Source organism: Coregonus lavaretus (genome assembly GCF_964263955.1).
Source record: "Coregonus lavaretus genome assembly, chromosome: 2".
Lineage (NCBI taxonomy): Eukaryota > Metazoa > Chordata > Actinopteri > Salmoniformes > Salmonidae > Coregonus > Coregonus lavaretus.
Genome location: NC_139989.1, coordinates 36,724,370 through 36,749,766, shown reverse-complemented (window position 1 = coordinate 36,749,766; position 25,397 = coordinate 36,724,370). Strand labels below are relative to the sequence as shown.

Here is a 25,397-nt window from a genome sequence, read left to right as displayed (position 1 = left end):
TTCCAACAGTCTTGAAGGAGTTCCCATATATGCTGAGCACTTGTTGGCTGCTTTTCCTTCACTCTGCAGTCCAACTCATCCCAAACCATCTCAATTGGGTTGAGGTCGGGTGATTGTGGAGGCCAGGTCATCTGATGCAGCACTCCATCACTCTCCTTCTTGGTCAAATAGCCCTTACACAGCCTGGAGGTGTGTTTTGGGTCATTGTTGAAAAACAAATGATAGTCCCACTAAGCGCAAACCAGATGGGATGATGTATTGCTGCAGAATGATGTGGTAGCCATGCTGGTTAAGTGTGCCTAGAATTCTAAATAAATCACAGACTGTGTCACCAGCAAAGCACCCCCACACCATAACACCTCCTCCTCCATGCTTTACGGTGGGAAATACACATGCAGAGATCATCCGTTCACCCACACCGCGTCTCACAAAGACACAGTGGTTGGAACCAAAAATCTCCAATTTGGACTCCAGATCAAAGGACACATTTCCACCGGTCTAATGTCCATTGCTCGTGTTTCTTGGCCCAAGCAAGTCTCTTCTTCTTATTGGTGTCCTTTAGTAGTGGTTTCTTTGCAGCAATTCGATCATGAAGGCCTGATTCACACAGTCTCCTCTGAACAGTTGATGTTGAAATGTGTGTGTTACTTGAACTCTGTGAAGCATTTCTTTGGGCTGCAATCTGAGATGCAGTTAACTCTAATGAACTTATCCTCTGCAGCAGAGGTAACTCTGGGTCTTCCATTCCTGTGGCGGTCCTCATGAGAGCCAGTTTCATCATAGCACTTGATGGTTTTTGCGACTGCACGTGAAGAAACTTTCAAAGTTCTTGAAATGTTCATATTGACTGACCTTCATGTCTTAAAGTAATGACGGACTGTCGTTTCTCTTTGCTTATTTGAGCTGTTCTTGCCATAATATGGACTTGGTCTTTTGCCAAATACGGCTATCTTCTATATACCCCCCTACCTTGTCACAACACAACTGATTGGCTCAAACACATTCCAGGTGACTACCTCATGAAGCTGGTTGAGAGAATGCCAAGCGTGTGCAAAGCTGTCATCAAGGCAAAGGGTGGCTACTTGAAGAATCTCAAATGTAAATTATATTTTGATTTGTTTAACACTTTTTTGGTTACTGCCTGATTCCATATGTGTTATTTCATAGTTTTGATGTCTTCACTATTATTCTACAATGTAGAAAATAGTACAAATAAAGAAAAACCCTTGAATGAGTAGGTGTTCTAAAACCTTTGACCGGTAGTGTATATGTTTTTTTTTAAAGTATTTAGGTCCAAGGGGCAGTGCCTGCCGTCCCCCTGCCCCTTCATGCACACACACCCCTCCCCTTTGCCCCGGGGGGAAACTTTGGGAGTGTTTACTGTGTTCCTCACCCAACCGAGCCTCCGGAGAGGCCGGTTCACATGGCACACAAAGAGAGGTCAGGGGTGCGGGGGGCGGGAGGCCCCTAACACAGGGAAGTAAAAACATTTTTTGGGGGGTGAAGACGTTCTGTTAGACTGAGCGAGGCTGAAGACTTTGTATTCCAGGAACAGTGAGGTAAGTAAGTAAACATCAGCTGACTGTGTGAAACAGGGTATATAAATGTGATAAATAAAAGCAAATGAACAAACGCCCGTTAGTCGTGTAAGCTCTTCAGATTCAAGCCAGACATCACAAAAGGGCCACTTACTTTCAGTACTCCATTCATAAATGTTCTATATGGCATTTATTTAACCCTATGTTGATGTTTTTATTCAAACCAAATTGAACCATCTGTAAAATATCATAAAGGAGAGTAAAGGAACGGATTTAACTTAACAAAGTACTTTCAAAATGTATGGGCATAACCTAAAGCATGAATCACACCGAAAATCTCATTGCCGATAGAGTGCCAATATATATTTATCACAGTGGGAGGCCGTTCCTTCTCTTGCTAGAAGAAAACTGGTACCTGTGTCGTGCCGACCCGGTAGCAACGAACCTGCCGTTTCTACTTGTAGAATCGCAATGCTCTTCAGTGGCCAACAACTTGACTTTGAGCCAATCAGAGAGCTCAAACCCCCACGTGAGGAAGCCAACAGGAGTGAGAACAAAAAGGAAAAAAAGAGGGCATTTTACATCCACGGTTAAATGTCATGAGCCAGTCACACTTCATATGCAATGTAGTCTATGGGATGGTAGCTAGCGAAGTGCACAGATGCAATGCACACAATACAAAATACTTCCTCCAAGCTAGATAACTAGTATTGACACTATAATTAAATCACAATGGATTAGTTTACATGAAACAGCTGCCTGTGTTAGCTGCCGAGATAGCGCAGTGTCCTTAGCTATCTAGCTATGCTAGCTAGAAAATACGCTAACGTTAGCTAGCTAAACATTTGGCTATGGGGTGGCACTGGCCGTATGGGATTATGGAGAGTGAATTAAATTGTTTATTCGTCAACTTGCTAGGTAGTTATCTAGCTGTGGCCATCTGGCCAGTATCAACTATGGCTATCTAGCTAGCTAACATTGGAATCTAGACCATAAAATAAGCAAACAACTCTACAGCCACCTTCTGGTTTGGAGTATTTTAACAAGGCTGAGTGGCTGACGACTTCAAGGTCTTTGCTGAACGAACACAAAAGTGATTGACTGGTGACACTGTTCAGAGATGCTAAGTACTGTCGGCAGGGCAAATGTTTGACAAGCCTACCAGTGTGTGTGAGCTATAAGAAAGTGTTTCTCACACGTCAACTGTTCTTAGGAAACTATATTTAACTTTCATAATGAATCTAGAGAAAGTGCAATCAAAAGTATATTTAAGATCATTTTGAGACATTGTACCATACACATTTTACAATGCAAAAGAATTGCATCTAGGTTCATTATCATCTAATTGTTTAGATTTTCTTGAATTCATCCACAATAACCTGTCTATTAATCGTTGTAAGTTAATTTTGTGCTTATCTGCCCCATCAACTGCCCTTTCTATCCAGCTGTTTGGTGCAGAGCCACCCCTGGTCACATCCACTCTCCAGGAGGCTTCTTCTGGGTGACGTGCCCTTGGATGGGTGGGGTGGAGTGGAGTGGGATGGTGAGGCGAGCCTCCAAAATGGATGCCCCCCTTCTCCTCCGTCCCCCCACACAGGGACAACTCAACTCTACCCCAGGGCCTCCCTGCTATGTGTGTGTGTGTGTGTATGTGTGGGAAGGGTTGGCTTCCCTTGCATTTCAATTGCAGCTCGGAAAAGCCTGACTCTCACACATGGAGAGGAATCCATTTGGCCGCACATTGATCCCAGCCGAGTGGATCGCTCCTTTGCTCCTTTCCCTACTCCATATAGGCTCTCCCATTCAACACAAAACCCAAAGATCTCTCCTTTTTTTTCTGTCCCTCCGCCTTTTTTTATTTTCACCCTTGGCTTCTTCCAGGTCAACGGTTCACATTTTAACCAAAATGTATGAGACACGTTGCCAATCCCCCTGCATTTTTCCCACAGCAGCCATGGTTGGTTGATGTGTGTGTTATGGGAGGGGGACAGGGTTGGGGTGGATTTAGAGGTTAGTGGTGTCCATGGCAAGTCCAAAGCTGTGAGAAGATCTGAAGGGAGTGGGACTCAGCCCCTTTAAAAACAGAACAGATGGTTCAAACCAGAGAGGGGGAAGAAGGCACATTAGCAAGGGGTTGGGGGTTTCTTAAAGAGACGGTGCACATTTTCCCCCAGCTAGCCCCCTCCAACAGATTCCCTTCCCTCTCTCCAATCCATACACACAGAAATGGACACGTCTCTCTCGCCATCTCCACAACCCACACAACCCCCCACTAGATTTTCTTTCCTTCTGAAAGCCCATAAGGAAGTCCTTCCATGCAACGCACCTGCCTCTCCTCCCTCCACTATATTCCGCAACTGAAGCCCCGGAAAGAGAGAGAGCAGCTAATCATATGACCCTGTAGAGGAGTGCGTGTGCATGTTTGCGACGGCTCTCTTTCTTTCTTTCTTTCTCTCTTCTTCTCATTCACTCACTCACTCAGCCGCTCGCACGCACACTCAGTCTCTCCTCATTCTGCCGGGCTGGCAAAAAGTTATGTATCAGGAATGTAATAGAGCACAGAACATGCCTTTCTGTTGTGGGTGTGTGAGAGGTCGGGTGTGTGTGCGTGTGTGTGAGAAAGAGCGAGGGAGAAGGAGAGGGAGGGAGCGAGGGACTGCCTTTTTGTGTGCTGCAGCGTCAACGGCCTCTCGACGCTGCACACAGGTGTTCCAGCCAGCTGATTGGTCGCACCCCCTCTCTCCCAACGCCCCAGCCCTCGCTTTGCCTTTGGTAGTACAACAATCGTGAGAGGAAGAAACAGTGAGTTTGCTGGCTGCTAGCTTGAGACAGGCAATGGGAGCAATACTACAGCACTACTAGGGGCTTGATTAATGCAGATCAAGGACTTTTCATATGTGTCACATATTTTAAGGCAGTTTGTTTGCAACGCGGGAAAGGAAAAAAAAAACAATAGGACCTGTTTTGCATACACATTTGGACTCATTCTTTCAATGTACATTTCAAAGTAATTTCAAGCATCTGTGAAACCTTTTTTGAATAATCATATACTGGGCTTTTCCCTCATAATAAAACCACACTTGTAACCTTTTTTCCCCATTTAACCCTCTATATAACAACAAAGAGCACATAGATACTTTAAAACTGTACATATGCAAATATGTTTATTACAACCAATAAGAGGACGAACACAACTAACACAATCAGCACAAATCCTATAAAACCCAGAGGACAACGTATTTTGTGCACATAAGCGCAACAGTAACAGAAAGCCATACTGTATGGATAGGAGGCAAATGGGAGGATAATTACAGAACAGTTAAAAATATATATATTTACAGTAATGTACGCAATCAGGAGTATAGAGGGCATGCTCTCTTTTTCACTAAGCACTCCAGCAACTACCCTACCCCCCAAATACAGATGTGCCCAAAGCGTTCAATTGCCAATCCCTGCATCCCACTGGGCATAGACAAGTGGCCTGGCGGCCAGCAAACACTGGTCATGATGTCAGTCGCTCTGGATAAGAGCGTCTGCTAAATGACGTAAATGTAAATGTCACAATAGGAAGCCAACCTTTCTTTTTTTCATTTCAGGTTCTCTCAGGGTGGTGTTGGGTGATACTAGAGGGTGATACTAGAGGGGGGGGGGGGGGGTGACATGGGGGTAGTAGTAGGCTATTGTAGCTTTTTTTTTTACCAGCACCTGGCATTTAAGAGTGGGTCTGGAACTTCCCATTATTTCAACATCTCTCAGAAGTGTAGGCACATCAAAACAGGCCCAACACGGCATTGCAAACGCGCATGCTCGAGCTAACTTAGCATCTTTGCTTTATCTTGGCCAGGTCGCAGTTGTAAATGAGAACTTGTTCTCAACTGGCTTACCTGGTTAAATAAAGGTGAAAAAAAAAAAAAAAAAAAAAAAAATTCCTCATTAAGCTTAAAGCAGTGAAGCAGGGCCAGGGGTTTGTGTGCAAGTGTGAGCGGAAGAGGTGTTGTACACACAAAAGCTGTACTCACCCACACCAACACACATATTAAAAGAGTAGTTCACTACTGAACAACGTGATGTTAGATGGTTCCTCACCCTGAAAGTAGTCTATGGGCCAAGATAAACTGTAATCCAGGGTTCAGCTTTCTTTAAACAGCCACAACAAACTTCAGCTAACCTTAGCCACCACAAGGTAACAATCAATGGAAGTGATTGGGGCATAATATATTCCATTTAGCAGACGCGACTTACGGTCATGCGTGCATACATTTTACATTTGGGTGGGCACAGGAACAGAACCCACTATCCTGGCGTTGCAAGCAGCATGCTCTACCAACTGAGCTACAGTGGACCATGTGAGCATATTCTAAAAACGTATGTCCAAATCACCTGAAATCAGTTAAAATCAACTCCATATTTGGTTTGATGTTACTTAAAGATGATTTGGCCATTTTTTAAATAAATACACACATGCTCCCATCACTTCCATTGATCGTTAGCTTGTGGTGGCTAAAGTTAGCTGAACTTTGTAGTGGCTGTTTAATAAAGAGAACTGAACCATGGATTACAGTTTCTCCTGGCCCATAGACTACTTTCAGGGAGTGGAACCATCTAACATCAAATTGTAAAATAGTTAACTACTCCTTTAAATCAAAAAAATTCACACACAAAAACATAATGTTCCACAGTTGCTTTTTAGAGTAGATAACATTTAAAGCTGCAATATGTAACTTTTTGGGTGACCTGACCAGATTCACATAGAAATGTGAGTAACAGATATTTCATTCTCATTGAAAGCAATTCTAAGAAGCGGTAGATCTGTTCTATGTGCGCTATTTCTATGCTTCCCATTCTTAAGTTTCAATTTTGGATATTTTACTTTCGGTTTTGTACACCAGCTTCAAGCAGTTGAAAATACAATATTTTTGGTTATGAAAAATATATTTCATAGCGGTTTAGATGGTACAAAGATTTACACTTGCTTGTTTTGTCACATAAACTGAAATCAGGCGAACGATTAGAATTTTAGCAACCAGGAAATGCCGGAGCCATTTCTACATATTGCACATTTAACTTACTCATCTCAAACAATGTCTCCCATTTTTTCTCAAAACATCAAACACAAACTCGGAGTTGTCACAACATCTTAATTCTAATAGTAAGTAAGCATTTCACTGTTAGTCTACACCTGTTGTTTACAAGCATGTGACAAATAACATTTTATTTGATTTTGTAGGCCATTTCAATGCCCAGGGCCACATCAACAGATTACTTGCAGGGAGGGAGGGGGTTCCCTCCCTGCATACATTTCTCATTTATGGTGTATGCACTTACGTCAGTAGGGACAGAGTTATGTCTGAAGATCCTTCTTCTATCACCCCTCCCCCTCCCACCTCTCTACATCGTACAGTGTACGTCACTCACTGGCTTTAGCCCACCTCAATACTGCAGAAGCTGCAGAAAGGACACAACTTGTGAAAATATATATTTGTATTAATCAACAAGGGTGTAAGCCAATACAAAGAAACAATTATAAATATAAAATATAGTTTGAATATTGGAGAGTAGCCTAATTTAAGCACTAGTATGCAGAAAACAAACGAGATCAAGATAAAATGCTGACGTGATTTCAAATAGCCTACAGTGAGTGGAATGTAGCCTAAATTAGATATGTCAAAATGAGTGCTTTTACAGTAGGGGAAATAAGAAGAAACAATGAGTTGGTGTTGCACTCGAGTCACATGGTTTCTCTAGCAGAGGCATGAGCCAAAGGAGCAGAGTTTGAACCATTTTCTAATTCCTCATAAAATGACCACTTTCTTCAAATGATTTTTTTTTGTGGGATTAAACCATCGATGCCTGGGCTTCTCATCCAAATCAAATGAGGCTTTGCGTAGCATATTCATTGGAAATCTAAAACAACACAACTCGGCATAGGCTACTGTGGTAGCTTTAAAGAATTCCCAAATAATTGATAGGCCTACAATTTCTATTTTCAGGTGACAACGAGGGAACTATAAAAATGTATTTACGTGAATTTAAATTCCTAATGCTGGTTTTAACAGAATTTGGCCACCGCTACTTGAGTTGTTGCGGCCATTTTGAGTGTGAGCAAGATATTAGGCCTAGTCGAAACATTAATTCATAGTCTATGTTTAACTTCATGGTAAAGCCTATAAAGGCCTAAGATTAGCGGGAAACAAAACTTCCAACAGCTTTGCTACATTAATAGAGGAGTGAGTGCTTTGCAGCAGTGAATGAACGAAAGAAAAAGAACACCCTTTACCATTCATGATAAGGCTCGCCATTTTTCCCACTCAAGTGACGTTGGATGACTTCTCTCAGTGCGGGCGACCACGTGTTGTGTATCACCAAAGGTAGGCATCTCCAGTAGCTCTGAAATGTAAGCTATTCCATGGGCGAAAACCTCAACACAACTATATTTCTCTATGCCATTCAAGGTTGGTAACTTAGGACATATAGCCTCGTTCAAATTACCCATAGGCCTATCCGTGCATTTGTTATTCAGACAAAGGTTGTAAAAAGGCTTTATGCATCAATTGGTGTTATACTAGTTTTTCACAGTTAGGCATATAATCCACCAATGAATGGCACTTGAATGGTAGGCTACAAAACATATTTATATTATTATTGCAACACAGCCATGACTTTTCCTTGTCAGGGCTACCGTCTATTACAGACTTGAATGTAGTCTATTCACTTACAATAGCCTACATACATACTACTTTTACAGATAGGGCCTAACATATGTTTGAATATATTTAGTAAGTCAAAATGAATTGCCTTTGATTCAAAGTTCTTGACAAAAGGCTGGCAAAAAAATAAATTAAAAATACGCATACACCTGAATTAAAAACTGTTAGCCTAATCTCTAACCCGTCCTTTCGTATACTAATAATTCCAAATAACCTACGTGTGTTAAAAGGTTAATGGTTATGAATATTTTTTAAACTAAGCTAAAATTTCGTTATATTTTTAACTGGGTCAACTGTAATGGAGGGAGGGCGCAATGTCCCCATTTTGTTATAGCGTGTAAATAGACAGGATAAATAACCTAGGCTCCTGAAATTATTTTTGACGAACGGTCCATTGAATTTATGTGAGTATTGCATTACATTTCAGCACAATATGTGTTTACTGCCATAAACACATACACATGTCTGTTTAAGGACAAAATACGAATAGACATAGCCTATGCATGCACATATACCCATTTATTTTCTACAGGCCTACTTCATGATTAATGACCAGAAACAGTATTTTTCACATTTCTACCCAGAGACCAAATGTATTGCTTATTCAACATTATAAAACAACGCCCAGACAAAACCAAAACAACGTTAGTGTGCAATAAAAGCAAAAACGTAATTAAAAGGTTTCGCTCTTCATAATGAATAATCGTAGTGCAACAAATTACTGAAGTTTCAGTAGTTGTCGTGACGTGAATTAAACACATTTCAATCCCACATGTTGACATAGCAAATCGATTGTCACTAGGCTGTGCATGAAAATATAGTGCCAACATACACGTAACTAATGCCACTAAACTTCATAACATTACACGTAAAATGTGAAAAGTAGCTATGGCCTACACATGTTTTCTAAATAAATAAATAATTATGCACACAGGAAGGAAGGCCTATGACAAGGCCTTCGGGAGGTAAAATGAACATGAGGTATTTAAGTGATGACGTTGCAACCAACATTCTCTTCAATGTGACAAATACGTGTCCCAATAATTAATGGGCATCCATCATTTTCGTTTTAAGAGTAGACTTTAGTGCACACGTAGACAAGACTCGTGACACCACATACTCCACACGTGAGTAGGCCACATCGTTTACAGCAATGTAATTAAAGAGTAGCCTAAATACAAAAACTTCATTCAAATATTGGATTGGTGAGTCTTACTACTACATCCACACACCAGGCATATAACTCGACATCTAATGCGTGCATTAACGTAAATAGCAACATGTCCCTTCTCCAGCAAAATCCATACATTACCAGATGCAACAATTGAAGTGTTATTGGGGGAGGGGTGCTAAATACCTTTGCTTCTTAGGGACAGAGTGTTCGACCTCGATATGTTTCCCATGGAGCTCCACTTTACCTGTAAAATAAATGTTTATGTTGAAAAAAAATATGAGGCCATGTCCTCCATTCAGAGTGTAGAAAATGTATTGTATTTATTTGCCATATGGAAATAATATTTACCATGTGACTGAGTTGTGTGTTCCTTAATTGTGTCTATGTTGTCTTAACGCACTAATAAATGTTCAAGATAAGTAGTTAGGGCCTAATAACGGAATAGGCCTGTCATTGAAAGATGAGGGGCAAGAAGTTACCTTCCTGGCTCAACTGGAAAGCCATTCAACAATTGCGTTGTGTATTAACTCATCAACTCCTATTTTACTTACACACATTGTTGATCTTTTACAACTCATTCTTCCCAGTTCCTCATGTCATATAGAGTAAAACAGAACACTTATAACTTAATAGTCCATTTGAAAAGGACATTGTCAAACATTAATTAAAAGCTGAAGGTACACATTTGCGTGCCATAGAGTTCTTAGTGATCTACTTCAGGCTCAACACACGAGCAGTATGGCGACCTTCGTGCTATATAGAACACACATCACATGTAGCATGTAGGAAATCATTAAAATACATTGAAGGAAATCAAGCCCGTTCGTGACTTGTGAGAAGAATGGGAGAGTAATTTGGAAATGTAATGGTCAAGGCAATCAAAGCCATTAATCTATGAAAGAATAGTGTCGATGTATGCTTTTAAACTACACATACAACGCATTTTTATCTTACCTATAGTGGCCTATTCGCCAAAAGGGGGAGGTGTGCGATTTGATTATATAGCTCTACCGAGTACACAGAACCTAGTGATACAAGGCACCAGAGAGCAAGGCTTCGGTAAGTACAATAAAAGCGTGTGGCAATAAGGCCGAAATATAGGTATCTGGCTATCCTATCCAGGACTAAACATGCGTTTTAGTGTATGTGAATGCCCTAAAATAGAATACGATTCGAGAAATCTGGATATCTTGATGTTCACATTCAAATAGGTAGGCCTACGTGATGGGCCCCCTCTCCCTGTAAAAGTTGAGTATCTTGTTGTTCGGCTAAGCACTTCATAAATCTCTCCTCGATTATTACAGGCCAATGGAATATATTTGCTACGAAGTGTATCTTAATTCTATCACGTCTTCTACAGGACATTAACATTGGGACGCGTGAGGGAAGTGGGCAAGCCCTTATATATTTGAGCCTAGGTGGTTTCCCCATTGAATTAAATTACATAAAGGTAAGACGCTATTGAAGTGCTCATTTACGTTCAATTACTTACCAGAAAATGCTTCAATGGCTTTCATAGCCCATTGGTCGTCCGGACAATCAACAAACGCGTAGCCAGTTTTCATAAGAAACTGCCCAGAGTATGGAATCTTGTTGTCATCAAAGGTTTTAACCAAGTCCTCTGCAGTCACGTTTTCATTGAGATTTCCAATGTATAGCTTGTTCATGTTGAAAAATAGAGGTCCTCCAATTGAAATGAAAAAATGAGAGCAACAAAACTTTTCTTTCTTTGAAAACGCAACAAGATAAATCTACCCAGGATGATCACAGGTTGAAAACACTTACAAATGTCCACAAGCAGTAAAAGAAAACGAAAGACATTTATTTTCAAAGTAAAACTAAAAGAAAAAAAAGTTGAAAGTAATGGTAATATTGTAGTTTGATTAAGTCCAATACTGAAGTGGAGACACCTTGACTGCAGCAACCCACGCGAATGTATCGCACAATGTAGAAATTGATCAATTTGAATTAATTTGATGGTGGTTATGGTGGAATAGTGGTAGAAGTATGGCGGGATCTGGAGAAATGTTTTCCTCTCTCTGCCCCTCAACCTCGAGTTGTACCCTGCACTGTCACAGATCCTTCTGCCTGGCGATGGCACCGCCTCTAAACCGACTCGAATTCACTATTTTTTTTTGTTTGCAAAGAGGAAACCACGTGGTATCGGAGTAGCTAGAGAAAGGGCCAGCCTCCTGGCCGCGTAGCTCACCAGATGAGTGTACGAAGCGAACCTTCGTGCAATGCCACCGTGCTGTGTGCGTATAGGCTTTATGCATACGTAGCCCACACATGCGCGAGTGTGTTGGGCTTGTGTGCGGAATATCAGTCACCGGGAGGGGAGACTTCCTTCAAGATGCGGATGTGTGTTTTGTCCTTTAAAAATATATATATATTTCGCAGGTTTTGGATAGGAACACAATGGATGACTATGGTGGTGGACGTGTGCAAGTTATGATCTACTTAGTTTAATATAAGTTTTTAGCTCATATACCATTTGGTCATGACATTCTCTCTTCAGCCCAGCTCTTGAAATCATCCCGCCTCCAATGAATATGCATTGTGATAAAGAATTTAAATGCCAGGAGGATGTTACATAACTAAAAAATCATGAACTTCAAGTCATTTTCGAAAGGCTCTAACAAAAGGTTGTGACATAGGCAATGAGGCCACCAGAAGTCAAGCAATACATTGTAACAAACTGCCGAGAGTGGAAGGAAATTGTTACATTGTATCATTGTTTAGGTTCAGGTCATTGTAGCACTCGTAACATTGTTGCATTCGCCTGCAACTAGAAGGCCTTGGTTTGAAGTCAATCTTTGGACCTATAGCCAGCCTTACAAGTTTCTTATCGATTTGTATCAATATTCAAAGGGTGAATGACAATAGTCATGGTATGCAATTACGCCCAAGCCTCTTGGGTTAACACAACTCGGCAAAATAGGCCATCAAAGCCAAAGAAGAGCTTAGTTTCTTCCGTTTTCATCATATTTCTGTATAGGGTTTTGGGGAAACTGACAGCTCGCTGCACATGGTGCACACTACTCTACCAGGCGAAAGACGCCCAATCCCCTGATTTAATTTTCAAAATGGAGGATCCAGTGGTGCAGGCCCCAAAAGCGCAGAGCAGCTTTTCATTGAAAGGGGAAATGGTAGAGCTTCTGCTGCAGTCAGTTTTCGTAGTGTGCTCCACCGAAAGTCGGATACTTCATCATGAACAGTCACGAACTTACGTTATAGTGAGTTAAGTGTGTTTTTAATATAATAATGCAATTATCTCTACAGACAGAACACTTACTTTGTATAAATCATACGATAATGAAGCTCATTGAGCCATTAAGTTGACTACTGAGACTGCAGAATATACTGTATTCAACGTGGCATACAGGCATACTGTATCGCTTAGTTGTAAAATGGCTCGCCTACCGACATTGGAGGGTTAAAAACTCAAAATACGGGATCTTCCAACAATTTCATTATCCGTACCACATGGCAACGAATCATGTTATAACACATGTGTTATGGAACTCTTGATTTATTGTGATTTATTAATTAAAATGACAATAATATCACAATAATCACAATAATGAATGCTATATACGAAACATGCAAGTCGTGGGCTTGAGAACCAACAGCAAAATTATTTTTAGGCTAATTAAATGTTTAACATTTAATCATTAATGACACATTATGACTACACCTTACTGTAGGCTAAGTTTCGCTTACATAAAGCTACTCTAGAACCTATTTGATATTAATAGCAGAATCTATAGCCTATACCACTTCAGCTTCACACAGTAACTGCAGACAGAACAATGGCCGAATTGTCCTGAAAGGAAACTGACCAAATTCTGTTTCAAATTAGCAACTAGTAAGCCTATAGAATAGGTACTGTGTAGGTACATAGTTATTATAACAAGAACTTGAAATTCCATGTAACCACATGATATATGTTCACTATTTATCTTTTTAAAAACTTTATACGAACACACAAATGCACATAATGAAAGTGAGTTATAAGATAAAAAACTGTAGAAGACATAAATAACATACATTTTGAAAGTGCATATGGCCAAAACATACCATAACATTAGAAAAACAACATAGGCAAACACTTACAATACATACAGTAATGCACAAAACAAGTGAATAATGAACACATTGTGATAATTTAGTTTGATCATGAGGACTTGGACTTCACACATGTTAAAAAGATTTACAAATACTAATGTAAGGGGGAACTGCCTCAGCCTTTGGCCCACCCAATATAATGTGTTAGTAACAGTGTAATAGTATATGCACTGTTTATGTTGAATCCAGGCCATGTGTAGCTCAGTTGGTAGAGCATGGCGCTTGCAATGCCAGGGTTGTGGGTTCGATTCCCACGGGGGCCAGTATGACATTTTTTTATGCACTCACTAACTGTAAGTCGCTCTAGATAAGAGCGTCTGCTAAATGACGTAAATGTAAATGAAAGCTATGAGCAATGGCACCAATCACTCAAAAAAACAAATGGTAGATGTCACTCAATATTGAGTCAAATAACAAATGCATGTTTTGTGTTGTACCATTGATGTCATTTGTTGGCTGCAAAAAGTATTACAGTGCCTTGCAAAAGTATTCATCCCCCTTGGCGTTTTTCCTATTTTTCTGTAATACAACCTGTAATTTATATGGATTTTTATTTGGATTTCATGAAATGGACATACACAAAATAGTCAAAATTGGTGAAGTGAAATGAAAAAAATAACTTGTTTCAATAATGGAAATAAATAACAGAAAAGTGGTGTGTGCATATGTATTCATCCCCTTTGCTATGCAGCCCCTAAATAAGATCTGGTGCAACCAATTACCTTCAGAAGTCACAGAATTAGTTAAATAAAGTCCATCTGTGTGCAATCTAAGTGTAACATGATCTGTTACATGATCTCAGTATATATACACCTGTTCTGAAAGGCCCCAGAGTCTGCAACACCACTAAGCAAGGGGAACCACCAAGCAAGCGGCACCATGAAGACCAAGGAGCTCTCCAAACAGGTCAGGGACAAAGTTGTGGAGAAGTACAGATCAGGGTTGGGTTATAAAAAAAGATCAGAAACTTTGAACATCCCACGGAGCACCATTAAATCCATTATTGAAAAATGGAAAGAATATGGCACCACAACAAACCTGCCAAGAGAGGGCCGCCCACCAAAACTCACGGACCAGGCAAGGAGGGCATTAATCAGAGAGGCAACAAAGAGACCAAAGATAACCCTGAAGGAGCTGCAAAGCTCCACAGCAGAGATTGGAGTATCTGTCCATAGGACCACTTTAAGCCGTACACTCCACAGAGCTGGGCTTTACGGAAGAGTGGCCAGAAAAAAGCCATTGCTTCAAGAAAAAAGTAAGCAAACATGTTTGGTGTTCGCCAAAATGCATGTGTGAGACTCCCCAAACATATGTAAGAAGGTACTCTGGTCAGATGAGACTAAAATTGAGCTTTTTGGCCATCAAGGAAAACGCTATGTCTGGCGCAAACCCAACACCTCTCATCACCCCGAGAACATTGTGGTGGCAGCATCATGCTGTGGGGATGTTTTTCATCGGCAGGGACTGGGAAACTGGTCAGAATTGAAGGAATGATGGATGGCGCTAAATACAGGGACATTCTTGAGGGAACTCTGTTTCAGTCTTCCAGAGATTTTAGACTGGTACAGAGGTTCACCTTCCAGCAGGACAATGACCCTAAGCATACTGCTAAAGCAACACTTGAGTGGTTTAAGGGGAAACATTTAAATGTCTTGGAATGGCCTAGTCAAAGCCCAGACCTCAATCCAATTGAGAATCTGTGGTATGACAAAGATTGCTGTACACCAGCGGAACCCATCCAACTTGAAGGAGCTGGAGCAGTTTTGCCTTGAAGAATGGGCAAAAATCCCAGTGGCTAGATATGCCAAGCTTATAGAGACATACCCCAAGAGACTTGCAGCTGTAACTGCTTCAAAAGGTGGCTCTACAAAGTATTGACTTTGGGGGGGGGGGGGGGGGTGAATAGTTATACACACTAAAGTTTTCTGTTTTTTTTGTCTCATTTGTTGTTTGTTTCACCCAAAAAAATATTTTGCATCTTCAAAGTGGTAGGCATGTTGTGTAAATCAAATGATACAAACCCCACAAAAATCCATTTTAATTCCAGGTTGTAAGGCAACAAATTAGGAAAAATGCCAAAGGGCGTGAATACTTTCGCAAGCCACTAGAACAAACTGTCTGGTTAAAGCTTAATTGGTTCAGTGGTTCCTATACTCTCATACTTAATGTAAACAGGCTATTCAGTCTGGTACATTGTGGAAGTATTAGTCACTAGGGAATTGAAGTTGTAACCCGGGAGGTTGCTAGGTCAAATCACAAGATACTTAACATAAATTGGAGAAAATACCCTGAGGACAACAAAATAAATAACTTGAGCTACTTGTAATGGTCTAAATGGAAAGGTTGCAAAGTCATGTTTTTGTGCTTAGGTCTTACAATGTGTTTTGTATCGATATGTTGCACTCACTAAAACGATCAATGCAGTTATTATGGAGATCCACACACAACTGTGCTTGATAGGGAACTGGTATGTACAGATGTAGGATCTTCATTTGATCACCCTGTTGCAGGAGAACTTTCCTGCAATGCAGGACATTTAAAACGTGTAGTGTATTTGAGGTTTAAAAAGGCTTCTGAAGTTTGTAATTTCCACTGAAATTTCAGACTTGATTTTCTGTTAAGAAAAATGTATTAACCTCTTAAGGATCGGACCCTTTTTTTAAATTTTCGCCTAAAATGACATACCCAAATCTAACTGCCTGTAGCTCAGGACCTGAAGCAAGGATATGCATATGCTTGATACCATTTGAAAGGAAACACTTTGAAGTTTGTGGAAATGTGAAATTAATGTACGAGAATATAACACATTAGATCTGGTAAAAGATAACACAAACAAAAAAACATGCATTTTCTATTTTTATTTTTGTTCCATCATCTTTGAAATGCAAGAGAAAGGCCACAATATAATATTGCAGTTTAGGCGCAATTTAGATTTTGGCCACTAGATGGCAGCAGTGTGTGTGCAAAGTTTCAGATTGATCCAGTGAAGCATTGCAATACTGGACTATTTTGTATCAAGTCTGCCCAAATGTGCTGAATTGGTCATTTTCAAGTACATAACTATAGAGAACATACAAAAATGATATGGTAATACAAAATGTAAGTTTACACACTCCCAGGAATGTCATACATGATGGATCATTAGCTTATACACTAACTTTCACACATCTAGATGGCTGGGCGGGTTGGGAGTGGAGCCAGAGACAGCAGGGGTTTAAACTGTAGAACCCAGTTCCTACATTTGAATATAAAAATTGATTTTATCAAACAAAACTATGCTACATTTTATCTCTGGGACCCTTAGGATGACAAATCAGAGGAAGATTACTGAATGTAAGGATATTATTTACCTTCAGAGGTGAATGTATCAAACCAGTGGCCGTGATACGTTTTTTGTTGCTGTGAACTCTCCTCAAACAATAACATGGTATTTTTTCACTGTAATAGATACTTTAAATTGGACAGTGCAGTTAGATGAACAGGAATTTAAGCTTTCTGCCCATATAAGACATGTCTATGTCCTGGAAAGTTTGCTGTTACTTACAACAGTCATGCTAATCACATTAGCGCACGTTAGCTCAACCGTCGCGTATACGGGACACCGATCCCGTAGAGGTTAACCTCTATAAAAATGTCCATTCATTATAATACACATAATAATTCACATTTCCTGTTGCTACATGATAATTTTTCTGCTGTACCAACCTGGCTCAAATGAGACATTTGAAACCCCACCTCTTTAAGGAATACCTGGGATAGGATAAAGTAATCCAAAAAATTGTAAAGTGGTTATCCCACTGGCTATAGGGTGAATGCACCAATTTGTGAGTCGCTCTGGATAAGAGCGTCTGCTAAATGACGTAAATGTGCCCTTGAGCAAGGCACTTAACCCTAATTGCTCCTGTAAGTCGCTCTGGATAAGAGCGTCTGCTAAATGACTAAAATGTAAATGTAAATGTAAATGAAGATCCTACATCTCTATGGGATCACCGGTATGTAAAACACACACTGGTAATGGAATAGATTGAACCTAGCTAAAAGGTTTGATAACTTAATGAAACAAGGTTCTGATAACTTCATCATCAAATCAAAATGTATTTGTCACATGTGTCAAATACAACAGGTGTAGGCTTTACCGTGAAATGCTTATTTACCAGCGCTTTCCCAACAACGCAGAGTTAAAAAGTAAGAAATAATTATAATAATTAGAAAAAAAGAAAACAATAAAATAACAATAACGAGGCTATATACAAGGAGTACCGGTACCGAGTCAATGTGCAGGGGTAGGAGGTAGTTGAGGTAATTGAGGTAATATGTAGGGTAACGTGGGATAACTATCCCCCCAGGGTAGATGCCTCCCCCCACCCTGTAATTCTCACAGAAACCACTTTGTCACCTATTTATTTTATTTTTTAAACACTTTCCCAGGCTGTCACTACTGTTGCTTAACTAAACATATTATCCGTCTCATCAAAAAAAGTTAAGTCATTCTAACAAAACGATTCTGAGGGAAATTATAATAATTTTTGGGGGGTTCTGTAGGAAATTTGGAGGTAATTTGATCTAATATTTCATCATTTAGAAAAAGTTATATATATTATCTAATAAGGTTAGATCTATACACTTTTATATATATATATACCATTAAGGGAGCCTAAAGATACATCATCCACTTGTTTAGAGATAAAAATTGTAATCAGCTTTTAATAAAGCAGTAAAATTTATGGTAAGTGTGTTGGGGCTAACTGCCTCGGAACTTTGGAAACATTTAATTAAATAACAAAACAATTGTCAATTGTAGCCACTTATTTCCCTTCATAGCTTGTTTGCCTTAGCATGACCATCATTCACATACCTAATTTTTACCAAACATTGCTTTTTTTGGATGCCAAGCAGTTGCCATATCAAGCGGTGATGCAGCCAGTCAAGATCCTTTGGATGGTGCAGCCAACATATTGAAAATCAAGATAATTTTATTGTCCATCGTCCACAAGTGTTCAACAAAAAATGTGTATTCTACTTTATCCCAACCCCTTCGAAAGACACACATAGCCTACACACACAGAGGGTGGCGACATTAAAGCATAGGGTCAGACATAGTACGACACCCCTGGAGTAGTTAAGGGGGTAAGTGCCTTCCTCAAGGGCACACTGGCAGGAGACGGCATCTAGGATACAGTAAGTGAGGAGTACCAGTGCTTTTGCTGTACAGAATCCCCTATTTGTGTTTTTCAACCATCTCTCTGCTGCTATATGAGTGAGGGGGACACTGACGATAACTATGTTATAGAGGTAACAACAGAGAATGCTGTCCAATCAGTGTAATGCACTGTCAATTACTAACTCTGGCACCCCAATGAAAGGTTTTTCCACATACAAAAACAGTTATGTCAGTTGATGCCTGATGGCACATCATAAGGGCGTCCATTGTTGGGTGTTCCAAAGCCTCATTCTTCCTCATTGATATCTCACTGGTCTACCAGCAACATGAATGTCTGTAACAACAGCAGGTAGCTTAGCAGTTAGAGGGTTGGGCCAGTAACCGAAAGGTAGCTGGTTCGAATACCCGCACCAACAAGGTGAAAAAATCTGTCGATGTGCCCTTGAGCAAGGCGCTTAACCCTCATTTGCTCCAGGGGCGCTGTACTACTAAGGCTGATCCTGTGAAAACAACACATTTCACTGTGACAATGAAACATATACATTTTGTATATATATATATGGGTTTTTTGAAGGGTGGGTTGCTGTTTACATTGTGGGTTAAAAGCTACGCAGATGGGAGAGTTATGGACGTGCTGTGCAAAACAAAATACAAAAAACACCCATTTCCTACTTTGACTTTCACCAAATCAGCTCACCTCCCCTTCTTCACTGGTAGTGGTGGTTGTGTGTGTGTATGTTTTGGGGGAGGTGCAAAGAAGGAGGTCAAGAGGTTAGGATAAGCAGGGGTTAAATTGGGCGGGAATGCAGAAGTAGAAGAATGGTGTCTCACTACTTTTTGCATGATGGAAAAAACCTGGTAAACACTGGTGATGAATACCAGACTACATTTTTAAATAGAGCCATTAGTTAGGTTGGGTGCTATACCCTCAAAATACCATGGAATGATTAGGTGTACTATCCTCAAAATACCATGGAATGATTAGGTGTACTATCCTCAAAATACCATGGTGGAATACCCTCAAAATATCATGGAAATCCCTGTGAATAAGCAACACAAACTTAATATTGTTGACTTAAAAAAGGGTGAGACTCCCATTACCAAGTTACATTGCCTAACACACAACATATTTGTAGGGAGAACTTTGTGGATGGAAAGAACACGGAAAGGCGATGAAAGAAAGCTCAACTGTATAAATCTAATATAGTAGCTAGTTTATTTTGGGTTTGAACTAACTTCATCATTATCACTCCACCTGTCTTGAAAAGTGATGTCCTCTCAACCCCTTTTTATGGACCCTTTTCTGATTTCTCTATATTCTCCATTTTATATCTGAGAGATACAGAGATCTAAGTAGGAAACTAAAACCTAAGCTGCATGAAACATACGCAGTGGGTCAGCAACAAGGAAGGCTATATGGAGTTCAGCAATTGTACAAGGTCTTATCTGTCACGCCCTGGCTCGGGGGACTCTCGTATGTTGAGCCAGGGTGTTAGTTTCTATGTTTTGCATTTCTATGTTGGCCAGGGTGGCTCCCAATCAGAGACGGCTGTAGCTCGTTGTCTCTTATTGGGAGTCATACTTAGGTAGCCGTTAGGCTTTCATTCTTTGTGGTTTCTTGTTCCGTGTTGGTTCGTGTATGTAACCAGGGACGTCACGTTTTCGTTTTGTTGTTTTTGTTCGTGTGTTCATTCATTTAATAAAATGTTCGCATTCAACGCTGCGCCTTGGTCTCTCCCTGACGATCGTGACAGAATAAACCACCAAAACTGGACCAAGCAGCGTGAAGAGGAGAGAGGAAGGACTTGGGATCAATGGAGTAGGGGTCTCGACTGGGCTAAGCCAAGTGAAGAGCAGAGAGGTTGGAATTGGGAGCAGTGGAGTGAGAGTTGGGCGAGAACCATGGAGGCCTGGTCCACGGGGGAGAGACTAGCCCAGAATTTTTTTAGGGGGGGGCTCACGACGGGGCAGCAGGAGGCCGCGATGGAGCGGTCCAGCGGGTTGGCAGAGGAGGCTGCCAGGTTAAGGGGGCCACTGGTCACTAAGGGGAAGGAAAGTGTGGAGGCACGGCGAGAGGTACTGGGGTGTGTTACCAGTCCGGTCCGGCCCGTTCCTGATCCCCGCGTAGGGCCAGGGGTGTGTGTCCCCAGTGCGGTCCGGTCTGTTCCTGTTCCTCGCATCGAGCCTGTGGTGCGCGTCGCCAGCCCGGTCCGGCCTGTTCCTGCTCCCCGCATCGAGCCTGTGGTACGCTTCGCCAGCCCGGTCCGGTCCGTTCCTGCTCCCCGCACCAAGTCAGTAGTGCGCTTCGTCAGCCCGGTCCGGCCCGTTCCTGCTCCCCGCACCAAGTCAGTGGTGCGCTTCGGCAGTCCGGCACGGCCCGTGCCTGCTCCCCGCACCAAGCCTACGGTGTGCGTCGCCAGCCCGGCCCGGCCTGTTCCTGCCCCTCGCGCCAAGCCTACGGTGCGCATCGCCAGCCCGGTAAGGCCCGTTGCTGCTCCACGCACCAAGCCTACGGTGCGCGTCGCCAGCCCGGCCTGTTCCTGCTACTCGCACCAAGCCAGGGGTGCGAGTCGTCAGCCAGGTCCGGTCCATTCCTGCTCCACGCACCAAGCCGGGGGTGCGTATCGTCAGCCAGGTCCGGCCCGTTGCTGCTCCACGCACCAAGCCGGGGGTGCGTATCGTCAGCCAGGTCCGGCCCGTTGCTGCTCCACGCACCAAGTCAGGGGTGCGTTTCGTCAGCCCGGCTCGGGTCGTCCCTGCTCCCCACACCAAGCCAGTGGTGTGCGTCGTCAGTCCGGCACAGCCCGTGCCTGTTCCACTGGTGCCTGGTTCAGCACGGGTCAGCTGCTTCACGCCGGAGCTAGAGCAATCCGCTCCACCAGTGTGCAGTCCAGCTCCGGTCAGCAGGGCCAGACCGGACCAGGGGTACTTTGGGGGGTTAGAGAGCGAGTGGGGATCATGCCCGGAGCCGGATCCGCCGCCAAGGCGGAGTGCCCACCCAGTCCCTCCCCTGTTGTGTTTGGTTGGCGCGGTCGGAGTCCGCGCCTTTAGGGGGGGGTACTGTCACGCCCTGGCTCGGGGGACTCTCGTATGTTGAGCCAGGGTGTTAGTTTCTATGTTTTGCATTTCTATGTTGGCCAGGGTGGCTCCCAATCAGAGACGGCTGTAGCTCGTTGTCTCTGATTGGGAGTCATACTTAGGTAGCCGTTAGGTTTTCATTCTTTGTGGTTTCTTGTTCCGTGTTGGTTCGTGTATGTAACCAGGGACGTCACGTTTTCGTTTTGTTGTTTTTGTTTGTGTGTTCATTCATTTAATAAAATGTTCGCATTCAACGCTGCGCCTTGGTCTCTCCCTGACGATCGTGACATTATCGAGTTCCCACTCTTAGGTATAATGGCTCCATGGTACATGAGTAAGAATGTTTCTATTCAATTATGTTTCTATTCAATGATTCAATGATGTTGGTGATATTCTATTTACCAAGATGTCCTCTCTTTTTCTTGATAGATTCAATGAAAATGTAGCTTCAAAAGCTACAGCATAAACATTTGGGCTCACATAACATAGCCGCAGTGGTGTAAAGTACTTAAGTAAAAATACTTAAAAGTACTACTTAAGTAGTTTTTTGGGGTATCTGTACGTTTACTCCACTACATTCCTAAAGAAAATATGTACTTTTTACTCCCATACATATTCCCTGACACCCAAAAGTACTTGTTACATTTCGAATGCTCAGGCAGGACAGGAACATGGTCCAATTCACACACCTATCAATATAATATGTCATCCCTACTGCCTCTGATCTGGCAGACTCACTAGACACAAATACTGGCGTTTGTAAATTATGTCTGAGTGTTGGAGTGTGCACCTGGCTGTCCGTAAATAAAAAAAACAAGAAAATTGTGACATCTGGTTTTCTTAATATAAGACATTTGATGTATAGCATTTACTTTTACTGTTAATCAAGTATGACTATTGAGTACTTTTTCCACCACTGTACTTAAGTACATTTAAACCAGATCGTTTTATACTTTTACTCAAGTACTATTTTACTGGGTGACTTTCACTTTTACTTGAGTAATTTTCTATTAAGGGATCTTTACTTTTACTCAAGTAGGACAATTGAGTACTTTTCCCACCACTGCATAACCTCTGCATAAAACGGTTCGAAGTAACATTTTCAGAGGCATCAAAACACGAGGTGATAGTAGTAGTTAATACAAATAAAGGGAAAAAATATGTGATGAAGTTAACAAAGATAAAGTTGAAAAAAAGCATAGAATAGTTTAGTTATAAGCAATTCCAGTAAAGTAATAGTAGTAATAATATATGTAATGCAGTGCCAGTAAAAGCAGCTGCAGTCGATTAACCGGCTACTGATCAAATTTTTTTTTTTAAACACAGCTCAAAAGATTTCAAATGCAATTTTCTCAATGAAAATGAGACTGCAAAACAACGACACTAGGCTACACTGCTGCTGCTGCAGCCAAAGAGGCTATACAGTACGGCCGACCAAAACTGTTTGACAGTTTGTCTTTAGAGTGTGTTCTACACTTTTGTTTTAGTGGCATAATCATAACAAGAGATTGATACCTAGAAGGAGGAAAGAGACATGTAGTAAACATAGTGAAGCGTTATTGTAAATAGCCAAGAGGGACACCATGTTGACATGCAAGATGCAATCAAGAGCCGGAAGGGAAGTTTCATACTGCTAACATGGTATTAAGTTTGAGAATGTAAAGTATAGTGTGTGATTTAGGCGGAACACCTGAGGGGAGAACATATTGGTTCTGCATCTATCTAATATTGTCACAGAACACATCATCTTGTATTTATTGTTTCCACCTTTGGAGAAGATACATGAAACATCCAATGAGAATGTGCCATATCTACCATAACATTGATTGCTGTTTATGAAACCGGTAGAGGTTGACTGACTGACTTCGGAGATGGAGTGTTTGCGTGATGGCATTGCCTACACAGCCAAACTATTCCAAGATAAAAAGACAACTTCATTCATACCGTCTTACTGGCATTGTTAGCTGGATAACTTGATATTGAACCATCTGAATACCCTGGATATTCATATACACTCCTCAACTACAATAGATACATACTACTACAGTATGTAAGGATTCCAAAGGTAGTTTAGACAATGCTTGACAGTACACATCAGGTCTATGTCTGTGAATTGGTTCGATCTGCACAAGGTAATGAGGATGTTCATCACTCTCAGTGGACGTCACAGTCTTTGCTATGTCCCAAATATTCCCACATAGTGCACTACTTTTGACCAGAGCCATATGGGTCCTGGCCAAAAGTAGTGCACTATATAGGGATTAGGGTGCCATTTGGGATGTATCTTTGGGTTTCCCATAAGGCCAAGTGTATGAGCCCCTTTCTGCTGTCTCTGCAGATATATGACATAATCTGTTATACTGAGGACCCCCATCCTAATCCAGATGTGCTTATCTCAGGGGACAGTAGGACACGTTAGAGTCCTAAAGTGTGCTACCTTTTCTGAGACTTGTATAGGATATCAGTGGGTGCTGTTTGGTAAGTGTTGTTTCTTGTTTGTGTTTTCCCTCTGGTTGTCAGTCACTCTTACTTCTGCGGTTGTGTGGTACTACACACTTCCTAAAGGAAAGGTTGGCTACATGAATGTATTAGGAATACATGGTACTGTATATGAATGATAGTGTGCTTTCGACAACATTTTTAGTGCAGTTTAAATTTCCAAGGTGACTTACCTTTCTACCCATTTAGAGAATTACAGGGTTAAGTGAGAATATGGACAGAATTTGTACATGGTATCTCTTTTCCCAAATTGAATGTAACACAATAAGTCAAATCAAACTGGAAGTGAGAATACTTGTCTAAAAAGTAATAAAACATCAGCTTTAATGTCTGGAAAACCAAACTTGTAATGTTGTAAAGTAGTTATGGCTAAAAGGGTATACATTCCTGTTCTTCAATTAGCCTGCAACAGGCGTGGGTGTATAAACACAATTATTCAAAAGTTTGTCTTACTTGATACAGCATTTGTGGAACTAAAACATAAAACGATATATATTTTGCAAGGCAAATATTTAGGAAATTAAGTGCAAGAAGTTCACAGTAAATTCAGATGCAAGAAGTTCACAGTAAATTCAGACAAAAGTTGAACATCAACAACAACAACAACATTATGAAGGTAAAGCTTCATGCTTGATACATTGATTCGTAGGCTATAAAACATTTACAACTAAATATTTGTGAAAACGTTTAATTCAACCTCAATTTCATGACAGGAAAAACTGTTAAAACTATATCACCATTTCAGTCATATTGATCCATGTTTGTAACAAAAATACAGAAAAACAAATACTTATTTATGATACTTCATAATTCTGTTCATTACAGAAACAAAGAAAACTTTGGCAGATAAACAGTTACTAAACAAGTTTTTAGAAACATTAAGGGATGTATTTTGTAATTGAATTGTAATCAAAACAATCATGTTAGAGACTTTACAGGTTATATACTGGATATTACTATTCACCAAATAAATTCTTACACAATTTATATAAATCAAAACATGAGAGATGTTAGTCAGTGATCAAAACATTGTTGTATGATCTTTGAGGTAGAAGGACAAGGTAGAAATTACTAGGTGTGCTCATATTAAGTCAAAGGCTACGAAACAGACC

At 41.1% G+C, this 25,397-nt stretch overlaps 1 protein-coding gene across 4 annotated transcripts in view; it reads right to left on the bottom strand.

Annotated features, from left to right (window-relative positions):
• The window catches only part of LOC311102318 (insulin-like growth factor 2 mRNA-binding protein 1), a 60,786-nt gene extending 49,125 nt beyond the window's left edge, over positions 1-11,661 (bottom strand). For 2 of the 4 annotated variants that reach the window (XM_084143620.1, XM_084143621.1), the window contains exons 1-2: positions 10,912-11,661; positions 9,603-9,663 (exon numbers count right to left, since the gene is read on the bottom strand). In XM_084143620.1, the coding sequence (XP_083999746.1) occupies positions 9,603-9,663; positions 10,912-11,086 (236 nt within the window). In that variant the 5' untranslated portion in view covers positions 11,087-11,661. The remainder of the gene's footprint in view (positions 1-9,602; positions 9,664-10,911) is intronic. The other 2 variants (XM_084143622.1, XM_084143623.1) reach the window with 1 other exon arrangement.
• Between the last annotated feature and the right edge of the window lie 13,736 nt (positions 11,662-25,397).